The sequence below is a fragment of the Eucalyptus grandis genome, chromosome 11 (genome assembly GCF_016545825.1).
Source record: "Eucalyptus grandis isolate ANBG69807.140 chromosome 11, ASM1654582v1, whole genome shotgun sequence".
NCBI lineage: Eukaryota > Viridiplantae > Streptophyta > Magnoliopsida > Myrtales > Myrtaceae > Eucalyptus > Eucalyptus grandis.
In genome coordinates this window covers 23,601,824-23,628,655 of record NC_052622.1, presented here as the reverse complement: position 1 = coordinate 23,628,655, position 26,832 = coordinate 23,601,824, and the positions used below count along the sequence as shown (strand labels likewise).

Here is a 26,832-nt window from a genome sequence, read left to right as displayed (position 1 = left end):
TTTCCCGAGTTACCAAAAAAAATAAAATTGATACAAATAATACATCGATTTTGGCTTAATATACAATTTATTTAATACGATTCATGAACTTTGACTTAATGTATAATATATTCGCAAAATTATATATATATAAATATATATAATTTGATTTCTATATTTTTGGTTATATTTAAGGTACAACGCTTGGTAGCTGATTCTTGAAACCTAAATGGCTGTCAAGTAGGATTTTCACCTACCTCCACTTACTCCAAGTACGGATGGCTATTATATCAGTCTACTTAGTGGTAGCTAGAACCGAAATCCTAATGTAACGTTTATCTTCATCATTGTGAGACCTCTTAATTCCTCCCCAATTTTTGTCTTCTCGAGGAGGGAAGAATAGGGAGTGACATTGTGATATGGTTCTCATGAACCTTTAACGACTTGCTCAGATTATGGTTCTCAGCATGTTCAAGCTTTTTTTTTTCTTTAATTGATATAAATGATCCCTCGATTTTAACTTAACATACAATTTGTTCAATACAATTTCTAAATTTAAACTCAATATAATCCTTATGCTTTTGGTATATGTTCAATGTGGTCTTTGTACTATATAGTTGAAAAAATTCAATGGTATCCTATTAAGTTTTTTTTTTTTTTATATATAATTTGAGGATTAAATTAAACATGTATAAAAGTTCATGGACCACAAAAGTTCATTTATCAAATTACATATTAGGTTAAAGTCTAAAAATCATACCAAACAAATTAAAAGTTGAGGGAGCTAAAATTCATATATTATTTGTGTAATTTTTTCTTGCTTTTATTATTGCAAAAAATCTCGAACCACTCCTCGCGATGGACGCACTGGCTCGCACCCTACCCCCTCATCCGGGAGGAGAGGGGTTTGAAACTCCGCACATCTTTTGTGCGACTAAAGTGGAGTGCTGTGGGAGATGGGCCCTCATGCTAGTGCTTCCCTAGTTTATGTCGTCGGTTGTGCCTTAATTCAAGGTCAACCAAAAAAATAAAATCTCAAACCACACGCTCGTGAATTTTTATATTATGAGCTACTAGACCAAAGAAAAGTTCCAAACCGATCCACTCGATGGTAATTTTTGACTATCTATCAGCTTCATCCAAAATGCTGCTGACTGGAAATCCACGCAACAAACTACCGGGGGAGGTCGGATCCAGAGGCGGACTTGGAGTGAAAATTCGGAATAAATGAGTCTCATGTACGAAGGCGTTTCGAGGGATTCCAGATCTGAGGAGAAGAGCCCTGAACGGGGCCGGGAAAGCCTGCTGATATTTACTAATTTAATCTCGATTTATGTTATCAATGCTTTGGCACATCGTGTCATGTCGTGTCGTGTCGTGTTGTTAAAGTAATCTTGAGTGTGCATGTGCTACCGCACTGATTAGATCTGACGGGGTTGTTGGATTGACCCGATTTTAGGATGGTGACAATTACTGCCTTCCTCTCTAGCCTCCTTTGTCGGAACGGTAGTTTTTTTTTTTTCTTTTATGGGAACGGTAGGTTTGAGGTGGTTCGATTTTGTACTAATGAATCTTGACCATTACTGAAGAAAAAACTTGATCGTGACAACTAATCCTTCGGTTCTTAATTTTATGTCGATGCGTCTCATATAAGTCTTCTTTATTGACGATTAGTCCTCAAGTTACGCAGGGCCAATGTATAATTAATTACCATTGGCGTCATTTTCTATGATCATTAGTCGTAAATCATCATCAAAGTGCGCAACTGATTATGCAAATCTCGCCTCCCAAAGTTGAATTTTTCTAGATTATATTATATGTCACTGTCATTGATTTCGAAAGTATTTATTTCGTGATGGCGTTAATGTCGAGAAAAAAACATCGATACCAATCGTGCGAGCTGAAATTGATTATGGTGATGGAAATTTGATTTGATGGCAAAATTTATTTATAGGTAAACTCACGTGATTTGTTGCTCAAAAAAAAAAAAAACTCACGTGATTTGTCTATTTCAATCTTGAAAGTTAGCTCATTTTGGCATCTCTTGAGACTATTTGTTCAAACTTTTTTTTTTTTTATTGAGGATCCGGCTTAACTCATCTTACAGGAGCATAACACCAACTATACTTTGAGAGAGACTAACCTAGCAACTTAGCCATGGCCTCCTTGCTTAAGTAACGGAACTACTCTAGGAGTTTTGGTGGACCCTAAGAGTCGAACCCCTAGCCTATGGCCAAGCTTCACGTGGGTGGGACTATTTGTTCAAACTTTAGGTTTGACATTCATGATTATTTATAGTATCATCTCTAAACTTTTATTTTCTTTAATATAGTTTATAATTTTTTTCTTTGTAAATATTCAAGTTAGTGTCCAAATTATATAAAAATATCAATATTATATTTTCACAAATTTAAGTTCTCAAACAATATTGAATATTTTTTATAATTCATGAACTAAACTGAACATATACAAAAATATTAAGGATTACATTGAACATAATAAAAGTTCGGAAATGACATTGAATATTGGACTAAAATTCGAAACCATATTTAATAAATAAAAAAATTGGGGTCGATAGTGTAAAATTGAATTAAAATTTATGAATTATTCGTCATTTTCTTCGTACAGAAAGGAAAGCAATATCTGCCTTGTTATTTCCGCCAAAGCTGTCACGGGTGCCTTGGGAGAACCTTTTGCATTAATTAGACGACAAGCATTGATGGTGCCAAGGCGGCAACATCTTTGGCAGCTATAAATGCTAGATTACAAAACCGAAATTGATTAAGTAAATATACGTATATGCATACGTATGCATACGTATATGTATGTATACTAAAAGCGATGGACTTAGCGCGGTGTAAAGAGGAAATAAACTTCGAACGTTTAGCAATTTAGATATGGGTTTTAAGTGGCGTGCTTGTCAATTTAAAATCTTCATAGATAATAAGCGGCGTGAACGATGTCTAAATCTGTCTTGATGTTTCGTAGATCTGAAGCCATGCGGACCGCCTTTTTCCGATTTTTTTTCGATTTTGAAAAGGACAGCATCATGATCTGATCCACGCGCAGGCCACATTTTGTGGATCGAAAGGAACGAATAGATGCAAAGAAGGAGAAGACAAAAAACAATGGGCGGCGAATTTCAAGGGGAGATCCGAAATTATCGACGTTTGGAAAGCGTGATTCCAATGCAAAGTTGAAGGAACAAGGGACCGCCCATGCCCCCAATCGAATATGTGCGATGTCTGAAAAGAATACATAGTATAGATCTATGAAAATTAGATCTCTCTATTTGACAAAAAAAAATAGAAGCAATTAGATCTCTTTTTTTGACCAATGTGCCCACCCGCCCCTAGAGACGGTTTCGAACCTTTGACCGGGGGCACTTGTCGTGCTTTTCATAAAAAAATCCAAAGGCGGCAATTTAACAGCTGCACCAAATGAAAACCACCAATGACACCATGCCGAAAAGTCAGAGCAAGAATTCTGAAAAGCTATTAAATGATTGCGTGATTGCGTGATTTAATGCTAAATTATCTGACAGCAATGGCGACATTTAGGTAAAGCATCGACTGGTTGGAAACTGACCCAATCTCCACCTAATTCTTTTTTGTGCAAAGAACCTAATTTTTCCGGGGCCCAAAACATATTTTCTCTGTCAATCAAAATACAATAATGCTAATTTAAAAGTCATAAAAAATCTCATATCAATACTGACCCACGAAATATTTCGTCCAATTATATACTTAATTGCAGTCCATCGCATTATTTGGCACGGCATGCTATAATCTTTAGCGTCACACCTTACGATCCCATCATCCGCCCCTAGACAGACTTATTGGCCTCAACCTTTATATAATAAAACTTCATCGAGAAGAGAGGAACTCGATGCTGTGTACGATGCACAATCTCTTTTTGCCTCGACAGTTCCGCTGCTCAGCAGCGAGATTCGGTGGCAAGTTTGCCCCAAGCCAGAAGTCACGTGATTACATGTGGGGTCACGTGCTCCGTGGAGTGCAGATCACAGGAAAATCCAACTTGGAGAAGTGCTCCCTCATCAGAACAGAGGCCGCACTACGAATGGGGAAGGGCAAAGGCTTGGGGGAGGTGAGGGTGATCCCCCCCACCAATGTCTAATCTCTTCAGAGAGTGGTCCTCCAACTTGCAGATAAAAAAAGTCAATCAGTCTGCACCTCGAATCATGATGTCGCCATCATGCAGAAAATGCGTGGAGGGGCTGCATTATGAGTAGAGCTTTATCTGACACACGACCAACTATGATAGGATTGAGAAGAAGGTTCAGAGTGAATTACAGAAAACACCACTAGGCTCAGAGTGAATTACAGGATACACCACTACCACTACTCAGATAAAGTTCACCCACTCATCCATGCTATGAACATCTACTTTGCATCCTGTGCTACTCTCGGAAGGCAACAACTATGATACCCAATTTTTGCTACCGCGGTGGTTGGTTGCTAGCGACGGCTCGAAAGCCGGCCCACGCATGGTCCTTTCCAGCAAAAGAAAATGAGATTGGCAAGTGCTACACAGCTCAAAATGCCCAACTAACCCAACTAATGCCATGATCTCTTGTCGAAATGAGAAGCTGACATATCAACTAACATAGTCAGTGACTCTGATGAACAAATGGAAAAGATAATACACAGAGAGCAGTTAACAACAACGTTCGCATTGCAGCCCGTTCTACTCCCAGATATCGACCCAATAGTCCCCAAAAATTAAAATTTTCTACTTTGCACACTAATCTACCCTGAAGACAGTGTTGAAAGTATTAAAGATAGGAAACATACTGTGACTCGACTTCACTAACTTGGACACTCCTTTTGAACCCTTGATAGTTGGCAGCAACAGCTGAAAATATCAACATCATCATCTTTTTAAACACGAAAATGACATTGGCGAGTGCTTCAAGCTTGAGATATCGAACAACTCTATAAATCTCTGATCCGATACTCTAGCTTTAGTGCCGGCAAACCTCTGGTACTCATCAAAGATAGAAGACAGACACCACCTCTGTAACTTTCTTAGGCATCCCGCAAGACAACCAGTTCGGTGCTGCAAGCCATTGATGAGCAGATCGTTGGTCAACATGGGCTTATAACTCAATCTTCAAGAAAATAATGGGTAAAGAGGAAACGAGGGGTACCTTCCCACGTTTGCAGTGGATTAAGACAGGGTGGTTCCTTACATCTGCGACCACAAGGAAAGAACCAAATACTTGAGCAAATGTCCAACAGGCAAGCTAACCACTCATAATGTGAAGTCACATCATATATTTAGTTATACCAAGGAGTACTTTCAGCGCTTCACGAATTGCTTCATCTGGAATATTGATGAAAGGTTCCTGTACAGAATAACATCGATCAATAATAAGAACTGTTACAGTATGTTAGGACACTCTTGCACCAAATATATCATTTTATTTGAAATAAAATGCAATTTTTCTACTACAGCCATGTATATCTATATACTAATCATCTCATGAGGACTTGAAATGTTGACGTAGATTAGAAAAACGTGAAAACTATAACGTACATATCATGTAGAAGATTCAGAAAAGAGCTTTGTTGTTTATTTTTCTCTTCTTTTGCTGGAGCAAGAGAATTTTACTACTTCAATAAATGAAGTAGCATGAATCTGCTACAATATACAGTAACAAGCCTCATCGTCTGACCAGAAATTATTGTTTGATACCCCCTAATCACAATCTTCAGTTCTCTTAGCTCAATAGCTTGTTACAAACCAAAGTTATTTCCTGTCCAATTTCCCAACACCCTGCAATGATGCAACTTGCATTTTATATATTTATTTTTTATTATCTAATATTGTCCACCTGTTTCACATCTCAGATTCTCAACACTAGTGAGGTCCCATGGCAGGGGTTGGTTCAACCTAATATTAGCACCATCTGTAGTTCCAGCTGGTATGCGAAGGACTCATAAAAAGCAAGGTCATCCATAAATTGAAACACGGGAAAGCCATGTGTATCTGCTGCTAAAAGAGATTTTATCACACCCCAAGCAAGTGCAAATTACAGAAAGCAATTGAAGCAATTTACTTCGTATTCTCGAGTCTTGTGAACACTTCTGATATGAATGCATCCACTTGACATGGATTCAAATTCCTAGCAGCAAAACACAAGTCACAGGACATTTGTTTAGGAGGCACAGAAGAACAGGATTATCATTGTCTGGCAAGAAGATTGATTACGATTCTATGACCAGTAAGATCCTTCGAAGCATGACACCACTGATATCAGATGCACTCAAAGTGTCCAAGGTGCAAGAAAACGAGCAGTACTGGTTTCTTATGAAAGCACACCTGCTCAACAATGCTTAAGGCCATTATTCTTCGCCTTGTTACATCAGAGGCTGAGGGCTACCAACAGCTAGCCCAGCATCCATCTTTGAATAGTCAGGATGGGCAGTTTATTTTTTGGCAGCTTCACTGGAGGCAGGATGATTCACAGATAAAGTATTTTGTTGTCATCTCTGCTGTGTACCCTTTTCTTTTTGCAAAGAGATAAGGGCAATAATTTAAATTACCCAGTAGCCGTCCTATCTTAAAAAGTTGATTGCATAGCACATGATCATGTGAGTAAACAGCCACGGGTAGATTATTTTCCATACGAACACAAGTCAAGGACAAAAGCAGCTCATGCTTAAAAAGTAGCCTCTAACGTGGCATAAGATAGTCTACGATAGTAAACCACATTAAGTGAAGGTTAGGCTATCCTCGCTCCATGCAACATGCAAGCAGAAGCATTAAGAAGACTCTGCAGCTAGTTCATTGACAAAAACCCACGGACCACACCATTTAAAAAATAAAAAATAAAAATTTGATGCATATCTTAGCATCGCATCAAGTAACCAAACTTCATAGTCATTCGAAAACGGGAAAAAGGGTATCTCCAAAATTGTGACATCACTTTGCTAGAGTTGAATAAGAGTCCTATACAAAGTGATACGAAAGAAGCCATTTGTCGTCAACAACCACAGATTCCAACGGTTATAACTTCTATCCCCAATCGCCAATTCACATCCAACGATTAAATTCTGATTCCGACAATTCCATCCCCACTCACCAAGTCACCGTCACCTGAGAAAGGGAAAACCAAAGGGCCATTCCGGAGCATTTACCTTGCAATTCTCGATCCCGAATTGGAAAAGCCGAATCCCATTGGCCGCCAGGAACTCGCTGTTCGCCTCCGGATAAGGCTCGGGGCACAAACATCTGCAACAATCCCACAAAACCCACAACCACAATCAGGCCACATTCAAGACACACACGGAAACGACCGAGCGCAAACCGCCCCCGAAGAAACAGCCGCCACCGCCGCCGCCGGCGACGTCGCCGCAGCACTCACATGACGGACCGGAGCCCGAGCGACTGCAAGAAGCTGAAGTTGGCGCCGTCGGGGAAACCCGACCTGAACAAGCCGCCGTCGACCATCGCGAAGTTGAGCGGCGGCACGAACAGCTCGTCCCCGTCCCTCTCCCTCTCCCCCTCCGCCCCGTTCGCCGCCACCGCCGCCGCGGCAGCGCCGCCGTTGGGGGCGTCGAGCTTCATGGGCATTTCGCGCCAAAAAGGGAAATTTAAAACGGGAGGTTGGAATCGAGGAGCCGATCGCCGGTGGGCAAAAGTTCGATTTCCCGAATTCGATTCCCGGAATCGGGAATCGGGGATCGGGATCTTCGAGCGGAGAAAGGCGTCTGGAATTTAGGGATTTGATAGGCGAAAGGAGATGTTGTTTCGGGCCTGATCCGTTTGACCTTTTATATTTTCTACGCGGAAGTCGGGCTCGCGCGCTTTTGGCGTGGGCAGCAAGGAAGACGCAAGGAAAGAGCGTCGAAATTTTCTTGCTCAAATTGGGGGAGGACGACCCGAAACCCGGGCCCCCTCCTCCAAAGAGATTTCGAGGCAAGTCACGAGCGAATCTTTGATCAATTTGTATTTTCGAGCATGTCATCCCTAAATTTTTGGCACATTTGGTGGGGCTTTCGAGGGGAGATTTGGAAACCCAACCCCTTCCTCTTGAAGGAAGTCGAGCCAAGTCACGAATGAATTTTAGATCAATTTGTATTTTCGAGCATTTGAATATCGACACGTCGATGGGAGCTTCTGTGGTGGTGGGTCCATTCATGTAAGGATCGGGGAGGGGGCTTTCGATTGAACATTCCCGCGGTGTGTGTGAAGCCCTCTTGGTGAATTTTATAGATCATAGCACAAATGATTTGTGATTTTTTGATTCGATGTGTCACATGATTCATAGTCTTTTATTATCGAACTTTAACTTAATGTACATATTCTGTCAAGTCCTTAAATTATATAAAAATATTCAATAATGTTCTTGTGTTAATTCAAGTGCAGGACAATGTCGAATATTTTAATATAGTCTTGGGATTACATTAAATATACACTAAAAGCCTGAAGATTACATTGAACAAATTAGAAATTAAGAGACCGTATTGCACATTAAATCACATTCAAAGATCATTTGAGTTATTTTCTTTTGAGGCATAGGGATAATTGGTCAGAGTACCCTTCCTCGCCCTTTTACTTATAAAAAAAAGAAAAGAAAAATTGCTAAATCGGGGAAAGCGAAAGAGGGGATGAGAAGTACATGAATTTGTCCTAGACTTTAGTTGACGGATGATGCGGCGTATAGTAAAAAATGGTCCCAAGGACAATTCCTGGAAACTTAGGAAATTGATAGATTAAACTGATTGGAATTTGATGGGTGGAGAGGCTAGTTTTTCTTAATTAACGACGTCGATTCGGTGAAAGTGGGACGAAAGCGGCACTATAAACAACTCAAAAAGGTCCACCAATTTTTAATATGGCCGGTGGCTGGCTTTGAAAGTGAAGTTTGAGAACCGAATATTCCTTAACTCAGTTTGGTTTTGATTGTCTCGGTACCGAACTGAACCGAAAAATTTATAATAGAATTGGATTGGTATAATGATTCGATGTGTCATATGATCCATAGTATTTTATTATTGAACTTTAACTCAATGTACATGTTCCGTCAAGTCCTTAAATTATATAAAACATTTAATATTGTTCTTGTGTTAATTCAAGTGTAGGACAATATCGAATATTTTCATAGTCTTGGAACTACATTGAATATGCACTAAAAGCCTGGAGATCACATTGAACAAATTAGAAATTAAGAATTCGCATTACGGATCGAATCACATTCAAAGATCATTTGAGTTATTTTCTTTGAGTCATAGGGATAATTGCTCTGAGTACCCTTCCTCGCCCTTTTACTTATAAAAAAAAGAAGAGAAAAATTGCTAAATCAGGGAAAGCGTAAGGGGAAAAGGGGACGAGAAGTACATGAATTTGTCCTAAACTTTAGTTGACGGATGACGCGGCGTATAGTAAAACATGGTCCCAAGGACAATTCCTGGAAACTTAGGAAATTGATAGATTAATCTGATTGGACATTGGACTTTGACGGGTGGAGAGACTAGTTTTTCTTAATTAACGATGTCGATTCGGGGAAAGTAGGACGAAAGCGGCACTATAGACAACTCAAGCAGGTCCACCAATTTTTAATATGGCTGGTGGCTGGCTTTGAAAGTGAAGTTTGAGAACCGAATATTCCTTAACTCAGTTTGGTTTTGATTGTCTCGACACCAAACTGAACCAAAAAATTTATAATGGAACTGGATCAGTATAATGGGAAAAATTTTAACTCAAAAGCTCTTCACGCTTTCGATATTATGTGAGATTTTATGGGGTTACCGTCGACTATTCTAATAACTTAAACTATTAGATGAATGGTTTAAGTTTTTAGAACAATTTGGAATAGTCTCACAAAATCTCACATTCTATCTGTTAATAGATTTCGAATCTGTTCAGTTCAATTTTATTGAGTCGACATAAGAACAATTGTTATCATTGAGAGAGTGAAAAATCCCTTTGCTTGGTTATGACCAAGGCTGCTTGTTCGGCAAATGGGTATCGTGCCTACGAATGTGAAAGCTCCGAGCTCATCTTCCAACTTCATTATGTGCATGAGCTGTTGAGGAGGAAATTTCGGCCATGCTAGTGAAGCCCGCTGTCCTGAGGGGCGCACCGCTGTGACATGGTTGTGCTTTTGTAGCTACTTGGCCATCGAGAAAATCAATTCTGAAGTGGCTAATAGTATTATCTAGAGGGTGTGAATATGTGATTTTATAAAACTTGACAAATAAATGCTAGAGTCAAGTGGATATGGGTGTGACTACGAGAGTCGTTATGAACATGATCAAATTCTAGTGGTACTTAGATCGTTGAGTGTGTTGTTTCTATTGAGTAATACATAAATATAATCAAAGAGATAGAAGACTTTGCACAGAGTGCTTTATAGTGATTCAGCTTTGTGTAGACCTATATCTACTCTCCCACACCGATAGCTTTGTGGATTCTAATAAGCTTTTCTCCTCGAGGTTGTATTGCCTATATACAAGCTGATATGACTCATTTTCTTGCACCAAAGTCATTGCCAACACTTTTCAAATGATTACATTTGTAATCTCACTAAAAACAATGAAACAATGTGAAGCTCTTTTGAACTTTGGAATTGTTAATCGTAGATTGCTCTCTCTTCAGCGCGTTGGACTTCTTTAATACTCATTGTCATCCAGAACATCTCGTTGGATAATTTTCATGAGGATTCCAAACTAGTCGTTGGAAAATTGACAAGAAGATTAGGATAGACTTTGAGATGGAACAATCAAAGAACCCATCAATTTAATCGTCAATACAGTTAAATTTTAGTTTCCATATGTGGAGTTCCTCAATTAAGGAAAGAATTTTGTCTTTGGGACGATTTTCAATCAATTAAGATATTTTGCATGATTAATTATATCACAAATATAATCTTAAGATAGAAATTAAATCAATATCTTCTAAAAATGGAATCCATACCAGATCATAAAAGTTATCGTGGGATGAGATGAATTATCTGAAAGTAATAGTTTTGAAGTTCGTGATAAGATTGTCGCTGTTGGTAGAGTAAGTGGTCTCTTGATATTCAGCCATTGTAGTACTGTCATAATATTCAACGCTTACTAATATTCAAGTGCAAATTATGCTAATATCCATGTAGTTGCTTGCAAATATCCAGTGTTTGCCTCGCTGATATTCAAATGTAATCCTTGAAATATCCATGCAGTAGCTTAGTTGACATCCACTAAGTAGCATTGTTGATATTCACATAGTCCACCTATTAATATCCATGCGGTACGTTGCTTCGTGGATATGACCAACTATTTTTGTCAAGATAATTTAACAACGATAGTGGTGTAGATACCATAGACATAACATCTTGCTACCAACGTGAACTTTCCATTCCTCTAGACTTGTTTATGTAGGTCCATCAGTCATAAAGAATCTTTTTAGCATGAGCATATCCTAAAGCATAAACGCTTCTTACGTTTATCACGATCACTATAGATCATGCATAGTTTCGTCGACTATAAAAATGAATCGTGCACGAGATGGCAACAAATTCTGGTGGCTCGTGTTTCCGGGACTAGGCCTACCTCGCCCGGAAAGTGGCTTTGGCAATGGTTGGTTTATGTCTTGAGTAGGTGGACGGATTGCGACCTGTCGAAGTGATCGTGGCGTGTCGTGTTTTTCTACGTCGGTGGATGGTGCGTCGACAACGATCGATCAGTGAGAAGCACGGATGATCCGTGTGAATCACAGGTTGCACGGACGGTCGACACCTTTTCTAAAAGGGTCCTTTGCTTTTCCCACACGAGTTCCGTTTGGATCTGCCGAAAAAGTTTCTGGATCCGGATACGGCTCGATGGGGCCACCCGTATGCTGCTGTTTTGCTTTCTTCGTCTTCTCGAGCCGAACTGCTTACGCACCTCGCGATTGGAAGGGCAAATACGTCGAAGTCACAAATGGAGACAACAAACAAGGAAGTACTGCAGGCCCCGTCGAATTCGGTCCGGCCCGGCCTGGCCCATATTAGAGCTTATCGCTTCACTAATGATGATGATTAACCAGACATTTTTGGGAAGCTAGGAACGATTCTCCTCTATTCAAAACAGAAGTTAGAGACTTAACATTAAAATCATGTTCCAGCGTTTATTTGATGCCTAACAGCTCAGCATAACATGCTGCGCAACCTTCATGATTCAATCCTATTATTTTCTTCGTTAAGCTGATCATTCAGGCCGCAAGGACGAGTACCTTGACCGTTCCCTGACTACTTGCAGCTGCGCTATCGTTCTTCCAATGCCGGCACAAGTAAAATACGAACTTTGCATCCTCATCGGTCTCATTCCTGTCAGAAGAAGCGAACTAGTGCCGAGCAGCAGGATTGGCGATGACCTTTGTGGAAACACTGACGATATGACTATGAGAGATGAGCCATCACCCATATCTCCAACAATCTATGATGACGACGCATATGTATAACCAGTGGAGCTTGTCTTACTTCCCGGTTGTGTATAGTATCAAGATGTTCCTTCTCGAGCATGTTTTAAGGTAAATGTCAAGTCAGGTTAACAAGCTCAACTTAACTCAAAAGTGCACAAGGTTCGTTGATCTGTCCAGAATTTCACGTCTTAAAGTGGAAAATCCATTGGTTAAATCATAGACTGAGAAAAGCAGATACGCACCGCAGCATGAATGCTAGATCCTGGATTGTACTTGACAGAATAAATATTTGCTTGCGAATGAATGTTAAAAACACTTGCTTCCTGCTTTATGCACCATGTCTTGACAGTCAATTCAACAGACTAGATATGACCTTACACCATAACTGAAATAGCCCTGGGAAGTGAGATGAATTTAGAGCTTAATACATTTTTACATCTCCCGTTGCAAGTAACTGCGCTAACCAGCAAATAATCCCAAATATATGAAGGGATATAACAATGCTCGACTCTTTAATTTAGGCTATTTGACCTTCTTCTCTTTCGAGACCGACTGTGATTTTCAATGGAAAAGTGTGCATGCATCCAGTTCTAGGCGAGTGCTCCTCCTATTCCGAGTTCTAATTACAAATTTCAGGTTTCAACCATTTTTCACTGTACAAAATGTCACGATCGAAAGTTAAAAGGCAAGCTAATGTAAACCAAGATGATATCCTTGTAACTATTGCCAAGTGATATACATGAACATAAGGAAATGGAGGGAGAAAAAGTGAGTACGGTCATCAGTTACCTGAATTGGGTTCAGTTTATGTTGCGCCAATCTCTTCTACGAGAATGATGAGTTTTTCTTAAACGGACGGACTTGTTAGCAGTGAGACGTTGTGATTTTGGCATCATAGCTCTGCCTATTATTCTCCTCATTGAATTATTTCAGCTGCCTATTATGAGTTTTGACCCGGCACAAATTGCAGGATCTGCTAGCCCAAGCCTTGCTATGTCATGGCAATGGTGGAAGTGGTTGGATTGATCATATCAGTCTTCCAACTTGAATCAAGGCCGGTTCATTAGGCTTTTGCTTAGGTAAAGTCCTGAGGAAAGCTTTCCGGTAGACAGGTTGATGCTGATCAGCTCCAATATTAGTACTCCAAAGCTATAAACATCTGATTTTTCAGAAAGTATCCCACCCATGGCATACTCCAGAGACATGTAGCCACTGTATGGCTTGGACATGTTATATTCGTACATAGGATGCCATACTCCTGATAAAGGTATACAGATCATACATGTGAAGGGTTCATGATATCCGGTTCAAACAAAGAATCATAGACTCTACGATGATTGCATGAGACGTCAGAAAATTGGAGGGTGATACTTCCAACTCGACAAGTACTGTTTTTCTCGTACCTTTTAGCATTTGTATTTCAGCGCTGGTCTACAATTACCTCGGAGCGAGCTGACTTATTGGACCATTGGATGTACATGGAGGAGTTTTCTCGGTCATATTAGAGGACAAAAGTAGGAAAATGCACTAGAGGAAAGGTGAGCGCATTATACGTCTAATCTGCTGTCTAGGTGACAAATTGCCTCATGAGTAACTACTCTTAGGTGGGAGGATAGAAAGCTTACGGTGTCCCAACAACTTTGTGAGTATTAATCGAATCTTGAGTGCCTTCGAATATCCGTGCCAGCCCAAAATCTGAAATCTTGGGATTCATCTTTTCATCCAAGAGAATGTTGCTCTCTTTCAAAACTTGATGTATGACCCTGGGGCAAGAATTGCGTTGGAGGGAGAGCAGCCCTCTTGTGACTCTGAGGATAATGCGGAAGCATATGGCCCAGCTAAGTTTTGGCTTCTCTGTTGAATCTAAACAAGGTAACGAACGGAAACAATGTCTAGTTTCAGTACCATATTTTGTTGAAAATGGAAATTAGTTCTTCAGAGAGTGAGACAAACCAGAAAGAAAGGAGTCCAAGCTCTTGTTCGGCAAGTATTCATACACTATTATCTTTTCTTCTCCTTCTCTGCAGTAACCGACAAGTCTCACCAGATTTCGGTGTCGAAGTTTGGATATTAGAAGGATCTCATTCTTGAACTCGGCTATGCCTTGGCCTGAGCTGCTCGAAAGTCTCTTCACAGCTATCTCCTTACCATCATTGAGCTTTCCCTGTTTCCAAATGAACATAGCCATCAGATCTTGGTCGACCTCTGTATTTCCCTCGGAGAAGGCTTATTTTTACCTTATAAACGGGGCAAACCGTCCCTGCCCAAGTTTGTTTTTCGCATTGAAGTTGTCTGTCGCAAGGAGTATGCTGTCAAAATCATACACCAGCAATTCAGATGCGTCACCTTGCTTCATTCGCTCTTTCCATGCAAATTCTGTTAGCAGTTCCTCTGATTTGTTGGCTGTTGCCAATGACTTAAGCAGTCTTGGGATTGTCATTTTCCTAGAACTCCCTTTCTTTTTTCGCTCAGAGAAGGCTTATTTTTATATAGGATAGGGGTGTGTGACAATGATCCTGGATCACATAATTTGGCGATTGGCCATCTCCAAGACAAAAAGGTCCATAGGAAGACTTTCCTGCTCTCCTTTTCTTTTTCCACTTCTTAATCAAAACTTTGATGGAAAAGTTACTGGAACTGCAAGGAGGGAGTATCATAAATTGGACAGAACACTCAAAATGACTCGACATCTCGGAGCAAATCAAGAATATGCTTTGACATCAGAATGGTATCAATTTTGACAACCAAAATGAATGCGCAGTCATACCAATTCCATGGCGAAGAACACTCAAAGTATTCATATTCATATCGAGATTATCTTGATGCATACTGACTTTCTGAATTTTTGTGCCTCCGTGCACACATAAAACTCTTCTAATAGAGCGATGGCAACTGGGAACCCCTCACTGTCTCTATGTTTACATCATATATCAACGTAATAGTGCAACGACAGATTAGTTATTCAAGCAGATAATTTGACAAACACTCAATTCCGGGAAAGTTGAATTGGTCAGAGACAATGCATATGAGAGTTTTATCTTCCTTCAGCCATAGTAATGGTGATGGAATTCCTGGACCAAATGTTTTCTTCTTGTGATCGGACTTCATGAGTCGTTGAGCGTTGAAATGTAAATGCTGGTTGCTTTGGCTGTGGAAGATCAGACTGCCCACTTAGCATTAGAACCACAGCTGACGTGTCGGGTCTATCTGTGGCATGTTCCTGCACACAGAGAAGTCCTAATTGAATGCATCTCATCACTTCTGACAGCGAAAATGCGTCAGCAATGGCTTTATCCATTAGGGCCAATCCTCTGCCTTCACACCACAAATGCCATACCTGTAACAACCGGTTGATTTTTAGATTGTCCCAGGGATTACCGATGATTGAAACCTGAATGGAGATATTAGTTTGAAGTTAGATCTGATGCTTACATAGGTCAGGAGATTGAGATGCTGTCCATGGTAATCTAAACTTGTGTTCTTCTTGCTGCTGATAAGCTCCAATATCAGTACGCCAAAGCTATAAACATCAGATTTTTCAGAAAATATCCCACCCATGGCATATTCGAGAGACATGTAACCCCTGTATGACTTGGACATGTTATGTTCTCATACTAGGATGCCATCATCATAATAAAGGTATAAAAACTTATACAAATGGAAGGTTCCCGAAATACAGTTCAAACAAAAATTCAGACTCAAGGACGATGGCATGAGAGGTCAGAAACCAAATCAACTAGTACTGCCTTTCTAATACCTTTTAGCATTTGCATTATAGAACTGGTTTATAATTATCTATGAACAAACTTGTTGAGAAAACTTCCCAATATGTTTTGAAGATTAACAAAACCTTAAGGATTCCCGATTCATATGACAATCTTTTTGAGGTGCTCTCACCTAACGAAGAACTCTACTTATGGAAACCCAACGTCTGTTGTATGGGCAATGGAATCATAAGAAGATTCTAATCTTGTGATCCAAGTAGCAATCAGATCTTCTCATATCATTTAGGTCCAACGGGTGGATTGGATGAATGATCCTCAATGGTCAGCTTGGAAATTGAGGAGTATAAAAGGAGATCATGGTGCTAAAAGAAAACAAGATTTGAAGTCTATAATTCTAAAGTTCAAAGAGAGCCTTGACATTTTCATACTCGTCTCTCTGAGTTGAAATTGTAATCTCCGAGAGGCTGTCATTTAGAGTGACTATGTGAGATTAGAAGATACGATCACACATTCTGGAGAGTACTCAGACTCTGTAATCTCTGAGTGATTCTCTATTGAAATCCAGCCAATAGGCTATCGGAATGAGAGAGTGGATGTTAGCTTACTATAAGCCGAACTACTATAACTGTTGCCACTATAACTGTCATGTGCAATATATTCTATCCCTTAACCTCTCTTTCATTTTGATTGATATTTTATTGCACATAGTAGTTCTGATCCCTGCGTAGTCTTCATCAAATGTTGTTCTTTCACAATATTGAACTTCATTGTTTTAAATTCTGCTTTAATTGTGCCTAACCACATATTCATCCCCTCAAAGTGATAGTACTAGCCACCTCATAACTGGCTTATTGGAACCGTTGGATGTAAATGAAAGAATTTTCTTGGTCATATTAAAAGACATTAGTAGGAACATGCATGAAGGGAAAGGTGAGCACATTAAACTGCTAATCTGCTGTCTAGGTGACAAATTGCCTCATGAGTAAGTACTCTTAAGACTGATGATAGAATGCTTACAGTGTCCCCACAACTTTGTGAGTATTTACGAAAACTTGAGTGCCTTCAAACATCCGCGCTAGCCCAAAATCTGAAATCTTGGGATTCATTTTTTCGTCCAAGAGAATGTTGCTCACTTTCAAATCTCGATGTATGACCCTGAGGCATGAATCACGGTGGAGGTAGAGCAGCCCTCTTGCAATGCCCTGGATAATGTCGAAGCGGATGCCCCAACTGAGTTTTGCCTTCTCTTTTGAATCTAAACAAGGTGGTAAACAGAAACAATATCTAGTTTCAGTACCGTATTTTGTTGAAAGCAGAAATAAGTTCTTCAGAGAGTGAGACAAACCGAAAAGAAAGGCGTCCAAGCTCCTGTTCGGCAAGTACTCATACACTAGTATCCTTTCTTCTCCTTCAGTGCAGTAACCAACAAGTCTCACCAGATTTCGGTGTTGAAGTTTGGATATCAGGAGGATCTCATTCTTGAACTCTGCAATGCCTTGGCCTGAGCTGCTCAAAAGTCTTTTCACAGCTATGTCCTTACCACCGTTCAGCTTTCCCTGTTTTCAAACGAACATAACTATCAGATCTTGGATAATCTCTGGATTTCCCTCGGTAAAGGCTTTTTCTTTACCTTATAAACAGGGCCAAACCCTCCCTGCCCGAGTTTGTTCTTCATGTTGAAGTTGTTTGTTGCAAGGAGTATGCTGTCCAAATCATAAACCATTAATTCCGATGCATCACCTTGCTTCATTTGCTCTTTCCATGCAGTTTCCCTCAGCAATTCCTCTGATCTGTTGGCTGTGGCCTTTGAATTAAGGACCCTTGGGATTGTCATTTTCCTAAATTTCCCTGCAATTTTACAAACAAAACAAAAACGACTGATAATAAGCGTGAGAACATGAGAAGCAAGTGTTTCTATTGTAGTGATTGCCAAGCTTCTGAAGCCATTGCTTTACCAATGATACAAGATTCTTACATCTCGGTTAACATGAAATCACACTTAAAACAGCCATAAACTGCACGTCTTTTATTACCTCTCCACTTGAAAAGACCACACACTGAAATGCCAGCTCCGAATAACATGATGCCAGAAATAGTACTTAAGCTGATGATGAGTTTTGTCTTCGTAGGTACACCTGAACTGGGAAAGTACATTATAAGAACCACAGGCGGTGCAAGATTAAACGCAAATTAATTCAACCTTTCCAACCTTTATCCACATCCACAAGTCGAATAAATAGATCTCTGCCTTCTCTGGAGAATTGCTGAGTATCTATGAGGTTTTTAAACCAAGTCATACATCCTACAGTATCCACATAAGAAAAGGCCAAGCACGAGCAGTTTCCTAGGCACCAACTTCGACATCCTTCTGCATCAGCTATGTTTGACAAATAATCAGCAGAATCAGGCAATTTCATATGTTTTATTTTCCAGAACACGTCTTTTTCCACAGTCGTCATAGCTGCTGCACGTGTGGATTTCTGACAATTCAATTCCATTTTCCGAACGCACCCTCCGGTCCAGTTTCCTCTGTTCCACTCTTCATCTGACCTTGGTTTAAACCCTTTTAAGCAACTGCATAAAGGTGAACTAAACGTGTTGCAAACTCCAAAAGGACCGCATGTTCCATAAATTTCACACCGGTTAGTTCGTGATACTTCCCAGATTATTGACCATCCATCGCCCCAACGAAGAGACTCTATAGATCCTTCTGAAGAGATGAAACTGTATCCAAGGAAGGAGTTGTTGTAATTATTGCGGAAATAATACGTTGTTCCCTGGTCGATATTTTGCTGGATCTCATGGCCACTCAGATATGTGTTGCTCATGGTCGGCATTCCATTAAACTTGGATTTATCCCACTGTCCGCTTCTCCAGTATGGACTTGATCCATTCCAAGCGAAAAGCTGAGGCGGTGTCTCCGACGTCACTCCAAGGACAAAGCTTCCGGGCGAAGGATCATCTTCACCTTTCCAGGAAATCAAGTATTTTTTCTTTCCTGTTTTCACGTTTACTCCGATCTTCATGTTTGGCAGGAGAGTGTCGGTTGGCTCATCGAAGCTTTCCCACATTTCATTTGCATTCCCGTCTTGAAGAACAAGGTTTCCAAAGTCTGAAAGCACTGCTGCAGAATAATTAGACTTCGCCATGACATTTGTAGACCAGACAGTATTTTGTTGCCCATCAAGAAGCTTCAGATTTCCGTCTCCACTAATTATCAAACTCGCAGATTGATCTTTGTGTCCAAGTGGCTTGTCCCTGTTGGCCACCCAGACAACTTTGGAGAAAGTCGTGTTCTTGTACCATATTCCTACGTACTGCTTTTCTGATCCATTAGGCGCGAAGAACCCGAGCTCGAAGATTTTACGAGGAGAGACAAGGGTTTTGTTCTGAATGAGTGGCCTTGATGAAGTTATATTGTAAATTGTGCTGCTTTGAAGTGCTTGAAACAGGGAGCAGACGAGCAAAGAATACACAAATACACAATCATAAGAACAATGATGAACAAATTCAGGAAGCATTTTTGAAAATTGCCTGGGAAATTTCACCTGTTATAGGCAGATCAAAAAGGATAAAAATGGGATTACTGTAAGCCAAGCTTACAGTGCTTAGATCCTCTGTGTAAGTGCACTCACAAAAAGCCAATATTCCTTCGGGATAGTGGTATTTAATGACCAGAAGAGTTTCGTTTGGCGATAGTAAAATGGTTTGAGTCGGAACTGTAGCTCCCAACAGCAATCATTTTTGAAAGTATAGCCTCCATGGCCCGCCATGGTTGGGCTTTTCTTCTCCACTTCTCCAAAGTTGACGCGGTTTCATAGGTAATATTTAGATCTTACTGAACCAATAGAAGTATTTGTGGCTTCTTTTCCTTTTTCCCTATAAATGGCAGGATATCGAGACATTCTAGGAGATTGAATTCATATGCTGAACTCGAATGCACCCATTCTTTCTATTGTATACAAGAATAGAGTAATGACCGGCTATATGGTATGTTGAAACATGTCTCAAATTTGAGCTTATTGAATAATATTTAGTCTAAATAAATTAGACCGGCCGTTCTCATGATTCCGTGGAATTTCTCCTTCGGTCCAACTACTCCTGATTGCATTTATGTTCAGCCATAATTGTGAAAAGGAGATGGTTGTGCATGGATTCCATTTTGCATTTATTTTTCTGCATGGGTAGGAGATAAAGAAAGTGGGAAGAGTTGGTGGCGGTTGTTTTGGCTGGTGTTCTTGTGTTTGTTCTGGTTCTTTTTTCTTGACTCCCTTTCCATTCATTCTGCTTTTGCATTATGAGTCAAAGTTTTTGGCGCTGTTTTTGTATAGCTAACTCTCCTTTAATATATTCTTATCTTTACCAAAAAAAAAAAAAAAAAGTGGGAAGAGTTGGTGACGAGATTTTTGTACATTTACCCTTTTTTCAATATATTTATTATTTTTTATCCAAAAAAAAAGAAAGAAAGCGGGAACAGCATGCATGTTTTATTCAACTCTGTCAAGCTGGGCCACGCAATATTTGACGAAACAAAAAGGAGAACAATCATTAGGCCCTACTTTTTTTTTTCTCAAATCATTAGGCCCTAGCTGAGTTGGAAAAGCAAAGCATGTGCATGGAATTCCTGTTGACTTCTTTGTTTCAGCCACACACAGCAAAAAATGAAAGGATTTTTTGCACACTTATACTATGAACGCATTTGAGTATTCACAACATGGCACGTGATACTCGTCCTAAGTTTACAAAGCTAAAACCCGTGATGATAATTATTATAAGTTTTTTCATGTGCATGGAATTCCTGTTGACTTCTTTGTTTCAGCCACACAAAGCAAAAAATGAAAGGACTTTTTGCACACTTGTACTATGAACGCATTTGAGTATTCACAACATGGCACGTGATACTTGTCCTAAGTTTACAAAGCTAAAACCCGTGATGATAATTATTATAAGTTTTTTATTTTATTTTTTGAATTTTTCTTTTCCTTTTTTTGCCCTTTTTTCAAGGTCGGTCAAGATCACCGGCTACCCTTGCCAGTTGCAAAGGCCTCGTTCGGGTGGGAACCACCGGTGACCCTCGCTGGCCTAAAAAAGGAAAACAAAAACAAAATTCAAAATTAAAAAATTAAAAAAATCAACGTTGGATGGGAAATTAATTAAAAAAATCACGTTGGATGATTTGCACAAAATGACACTCAAATGATCGATTTTACTTTGATATACAAGTTAAGTAATTGAACAAAAAGTTATAACACTCAAATAAGCGACGTATGGAATTTATGGTAGTTGTGTTATTTTTCTCCCGAAAATTTCTGAGAACTTACACTCACATAAAGGAAAGCCATCGCTCTCCCTCGTTGCTATGACTTTGTTTGTATGCTTCAAGTTTTTTCTTCTCCGAAAGTTGGTTCTTCCATATTCAAATTGCTTTTATTTTGGGTTGGGTTAACCATTGATCATTTACAAATTTTGCGCTGATTGCGCTTGAGTCAAGTAAGGTTAACTTGGAGTTAAAAGCTCATTCCGGTCATTTGACAACTGTCATTCTTTCTTTTGTATTTTCATTTGGGAAAAATAACGTAAATAACCTATGAACTTTGATCTAATTGGCTTGAACTTTAAATTTGCTCAATATCTCTAAATTTTGATCAAATATTTAATGTGCTCGATTAACTTTTAAACATTAAACAAATTAAAGGTCAAGGAATGACGTTGCACATGGAGCCTAAGTTCAAGGATCACAATATATAAATTAAAAGTTCAAGGATGACTTTCACATTGAAACAAGTTCGGGACTATTTGTGCAATTATCCCATTCATTTAATTTGAAATTGACTTGTAGATTGTCACAGCCTTATAGCAACAAGAGGCATCATCTGAAATATGTATAAAAATCTCAGTAGAATTTTACCATGGTAATGATAAAATAAGAAGAAAATTGATGAAATCCTATTCTTCAACGCTTGGCAAGAGTCCAAACACGAAAATATTGGATGATGATTTTAACAAGATGGCCTCGTCCACGTGGGACAAGATCCCAAAATGAGTAGTCTAAATAACCGACACAAACTTATGAACATTTGGAGATCGGTTTTAGCTTATACATGACTCAACAAGGCTTCACCATCTAATTTTGGACTTAGGATATACTATGACATCTTTGGATTAATTTACTTAAGGTATTGTCCGTTTTGGCCCGTCCCATACCAAACCTTACAGTTTTGCCATTTGACGTACAGGTAGGCACTTTCCCAAGAGATCACCCATCTTGGTAGTGCCCTAGCCTAGGCTTGATTAACTTTGGAGTTCCAAAGCAAAGCTTGTTGTTACGTCAAAAACCATATTCGTGAGTTAATTTTAGTTTTCACATATATATTATCACGCCCCGATCCTTGGGCATGCACACATCCTTTTACTTGGTCGATTTTAAAATGCGATATCCTAGGACTATGTATCGCCGACCATTTCTTTTATTAAGCATATGCGGAAGCATTTATAAATCCCAAAACAATAAAACAATGGGATAGAAAAGCAAGGCCATATTTTCATATTGAAAACGCATAACCAAACTTTTATACATAGCATAACAGGCTTTCAAACTTCACAATACTATTCACCAAGGTCTGATTTAACAAATCTACAAATATTCACAAAGTTTTCAAAATGAGGGGGTCTAAATCCTTCTGCAAGTCGTACTCAAAATCATCATCTTCACCCTCCTATGATTCCTCACCAGGCTTTTCTTGGAATCTTCCTCTTTAAGATCTTCCACCTAAGGGCCTGAAATTGGTTTTTTACAACAACCAATGAGACGATGTCTCAGCGATTCCTACCCCCTAAGACTCAATTAGGAAACCAATATACCACCAAGTTACCTAGCATAACACGAGTTAGATGACTTATCTTGACATCAGTTTCCAACTTGCATTTTAAGGTTATGCACATATGCCTCATATATTGCGTTAAAACATTCAATCAATTCACAACCTCTGGATCAACTCATTGATCAATCGACCTAGTCGATTCATATGTCAGTTGGACCATCTTTGGGTCACTTCACTTCCCATCATCACACCCCCAGCAGTACACTTAGTCACAGAGCTTCATCAATGCTCTCGGGCATTACTTCTGCCAAGGTGACGTGTATAATGGACAGCACTCGTGTGTTCTTTAAGGCGCCGTTTTCACCAGTGATACTCTCCATCACCGAACCACGTATGTCCATACTGCTGCATATAATAGACAGCACTTGTGCGTTCTTTAAGGCGCCGTTTTCACTAGTGATATCCTTTATTCATCGAACCACGTATGTCTCATTACCTCGGTCCTGATTGGTCTCAGCCGAGAATTTCCCCAATTCACTTTCATAGTTCCCTCTTGCTTTACAACTCATCCATGCTAAATAGTCATACTCGGCCATTAACCAATCAATCACTCAATTTCATTCAATTTGGAATAAATCCCTAATTTGCACAATCAATTCAATTCCACGCAAAGTAGAGCTCAATTAAATAAACGGATTGCACCATGACAATCAGCACGAAATTCCGGTCACCGGCCATCCCAGTTTCCGGAAATTAATTAAATAAATAAATAATTAAATAAATAAATAAATATGATAAATTCAATTTAGCACAATATAAAGCTCAATTAAATAAACGGACTGCACCACGATCATCAGCCTGAAATTCTGATCACTGGCCACCCTAGTTGAATTTCCGGGAAATAAATAATTAAATAATTAATTTCGAAAATTAATATTTAATTCCTAAAAATTTCACCTAGGCCCGATTAGCTTAATTAACACCCAATAAGGGACGGGAAAAATCCCAAGAAGCATTCAATAATTAATAGGACATGTCTACCTACTAATTACACCATCAATTTAACTAACATGCATCGACGAGTCTCTAATTTAATTATTTTAATCTAACCTATCCACCTAATTGCAATTAATTAAATCTAAATAACCCTTAGGCATATTAGTCTACTAATAAAGCATTAGTGAGTAAAACTCACTTGCACAAAACGAAGACACTGGGACAAACTGCGAAACTTTGGGCTGAAAACAACTTGAACTTGGGCCAAAATTATTGGGTTCAATCCCCGCTTGAAGACTGAAATTGCTGAACTTGGGCCGGGCCAAGAACTTCGCAAGCCCGAAGAAACTTTGGGCTGAAAACAACTTGAACTTGGGCCAAAATTATTGGGTTCAATCCTACGGGCTTGAAGACTGAAATTGCTGGCCAAATCGTTGAACTCAACTAAGCTGTTGGTGGGCTGACAGTGTTGGAATTCACGGGCCGAGATGCACGGACAACTGGGCTTGGAATTCGCTGGGCTGCTGGAGTCAGCCAATGCACGGAATACACGAAGAAGCTCCTCAATTGATGCTGCTAGTGCTGGGTGGACTCGAGATCAGCGCTGGAGATGGCATAACGAAAATGGAACAGCAGGCGTGAGCTGCTGGGTCAACACGGAGGCGTCCAGCTGAGAACTCGCTGCTTCGTTGACCGAGTGAAGGACGCCTGGCAGCTGGATTCGAGCGCGACTTCAGCTGAAGACGTGAGCTGAGTGAGCAGCAGCTTTGGTCTTCGTGCACTGGAGTTTCTTCAATGTTTCAGCAGTCCAAGACTTCGTGGCTTCGCTGGGTCGACGGGCTGGAGAAAATCAGCGAATGGGACTTCAACGTGGCAGCTTTGGCGAGGCTGGCAGCTGGGTTTCGTGTCTTCGTGGGCGGCTGAGTCGAAGACACGAACGGTGGAGTCAACGAACGAAAAAGGGATTCGCTGGTGGAGGCTTGCGGATGGCAAGAAACTGAAGAGAATCAGCTGCGTGAAGCCATGTGGAGCTTCGGTCTTCAGAGATGGGCTAGTTTGCTGACCTGCGGATGAAGACACGAAGATGAGTGGTCTTCAACGCTGGTTTGTTGACCAAACAACCAGCAGACGCGGCCAAGTGGCAGCGTGGAGAGGAGAGAACTTCGGTGGGACGTTGGCAGCTTCTGATTTCTGGTTTCTTCGCTGCTGTGCGTGAGAACACGAGTGAATGGAGAGAGAGAGGTTTTGGGGTGGCTTCACGCTTCTCCGAATGAAGAAGGGGATTTTCACGCGTGAGGCAGGAATGGCTGAACTTGCGGGAGAAGCTAACTAAGATGAAGGGAAAAGTCAGCAATCCTTAGCCAACAAATTTAATGCTTGGTCCCCTTAAAGGCTACACAAAAATATCTAATGTTTCCCTAATACTTTCTAGCACCAATATCCACTCAATTATCCAAATTGAAGCCTCAATTTCTGCCCCTTTTCCAATTTCGAATTTCACTAATTAAATTCAATCTCCTCGCTCAATTTCCCAAATTGAGGCCCGATTTCGACGAAGAAAAATCCCAAATGATTTTCTATAAATCCACGACACACAAAGGCTCGGCCTGAGAGTCCAATTTTTCATTAATTTAGCCAATCTGGATTTCTGCCAAAATTCCGCAACGTCCGAACCCATTTTCCGTAAAAATCTCGGAATTTTCGAAAAATCTTCTGAGACTGAGTCGATGCTCCTAAAATATCTCGTGACACCATAGAACTTTCAATTTCTGAAATCGAACTCAAATTGACGGTTAATTTCACTTCGGCGCGCTTTTAGCGTGACCTAGACTACCGGATAGTTTTCGGAACTTTTCAAGACAATTGACTCGTGGTCGATTTTTTTCGAGCCACAATGAACCCACTCGACACATTGGCGACTCTTGATTATCATGAAAATCTCGAGGATTCAATTACGGACACATGGTATCAAAACGATAGAAAAATCAAATTAGTGCCGGCCGACGATAATTTTCCAATTTAGTGAAGTCACCCACGATTGGCCACACATCTCAGTCAAACCGACCTATCTTTGATCTCAATTCGATTATTAACTATGCCGTAATGACCTCTAAAGATGAACACGGTCGAGAAGCCGATTCCTGATCGAATTCTCAAGTCTATTGCCTTAATATTCTTTAATGGCTTACTCAGCTAGTCTAGTTATCTCGAGAGTGATCAGCTCTGAGAATAACCCTATAGACGTGTCAATGAAATGCCCGATTAAATTTAATAGAAACAATACTGAAAATTCTGGATGTCACATATATTCCAAAATTGCGCTCCCTCTATTCCGCGCATAGTTTGGTTAATGATGATGATTAACCAAACATTTTTTGGAAGCTAGGAACAATTCTCCTCTATTCAAAACAGAAGTTAGAGACTTAACATTAAAATCATGTTCCAGCGTTTATTTGATGCCAAACAGTTCAACATAACATGCCGCGCAACCTTCATGATTCAATCCTATTATTTTCTTCGTTAAGCTGATCATTCAGGCCGCAAAGACGAGTACCTTGACCATTCCCTGACTGCTTGCGGCTGCGCTATGTTCTTCCAATGTCGTCACAAATAAAATATGAACTTGCATCCTCATCGGTCTCATTCCTGTCAGAAGAAGCGAACTAGTGCCGAGCAGCAGGATTGGCGATGACCTTTGTGGAAACACTGACGATATGACTATGAGAGATGAGCCATCACTCATATCTCCGACAATCTATGATGACGACGCGTATGTATAACCAGTGGAGCTTGTCTTACTTCCCGGTTGTGTATAGTATCAAGATGTTCCTTCTCGAGCATGTTTTAAGGTAAATGTCAAGTCAGGTTAACAAGCTCAACTTAACTCAAAAGTGCACAAG

The 26,832-nt window shown here is 40.0% G+C and overlaps 3 protein-coding genes across 4 annotated transcripts; all 3 read right to left on the bottom strand.

Annotated features, from left to right (window-relative positions):
- Nucleotides 1-4,240: 4,240 nt before the first annotated feature.
- Nucleotides 4,241-7,935, bottom strand: LOC104445667 (probable tyrosine-protein phosphatase DSP4). 2 transcript variants are annotated; one of them, XM_010059575.3, is made up of 6 exons: nucleotides 7,370-7,935; nucleotides 7,143-7,236; nucleotides 6,062-6,127; nucleotides 5,290-5,347; nucleotides 5,150-5,193; nucleotides 4,241-5,058 (listed from the first exon to the last, which is right to left on the bottom strand). In XM_010059575.3, exons 1-6 carry the CDS (start codon nucleotides 7,576-7,578, stop codon nucleotides 4,873-4,875), a joined length of 657 nt encoding a protein of 218 aa, XP_010057877.2. In that variant the 5' UTR covers nucleotides 7,579-7,935; the 3' UTR covers nucleotides 4,241-4,872. The 2 variants fall into 2 exon arrangements, with proteins under 2 accessions (XP_010057877.2, XP_010057878.2); XM_010059576.3 differs by lacking the exon at nucleotides 6,062-6,127 and having other exon boundaries at nucleotides 7,370-7,929.
- Nucleotides 7,936-13,439: 5,504 nt separating this feature from the next.
- On the bottom strand, nucleotides 13,440-14,578 carry LOC120289840 (G-type lectin S-receptor-like serine/threonine-protein kinase At1g61370). Its single transcript, XM_039305204.1, has 3 exons — nucleotides 14,344-14,578; nucleotides 14,059-14,253; nucleotides 13,440-13,648 (listed from the first exon to the last, which is right to left on the bottom strand). The coding sequence occupies exons 1-3, from the start codon at nucleotides 14,576-14,578 to the stop codon at nucleotides 13,440-13,442; spliced, it is 639 nt and encodes a 212-aa protein (XP_039161138.1).
- A 648-nt stretch (nucleotides 14,579-15,226) lies between these two features.
- LOC104430687 (G-type lectin S-receptor-like serine/threonine-protein kinase At1g61370) lies at nucleotides 15,227-22,379 on the bottom strand. The gene is made up of 10 exons (XM_039305203.1): nucleotides 22,330-22,379; nucleotides 21,142-21,197; nucleotides 19,664-19,834; nucleotides 18,325-19,557; nucleotides 18,149-18,250; nucleotides 17,746-17,963; nucleotides 17,461-17,671; nucleotides 17,133-17,370; nucleotides 15,823-15,973; nucleotides 15,227-15,727 (listed from the first exon to the last, which is right to left on the bottom strand). Exons 1-10 carry the CDS (start codon nucleotides 22,377-22,379, stop codon nucleotides 15,425-15,427), a joined length of 2,733 nt encoding a protein of 910 aa, XP_039161137.1. The 3' UTR covers nucleotides 15,227-15,424.
- Between the last annotated feature and the right edge of the window lie 4,453 nt (nucleotides 22,380-26,832).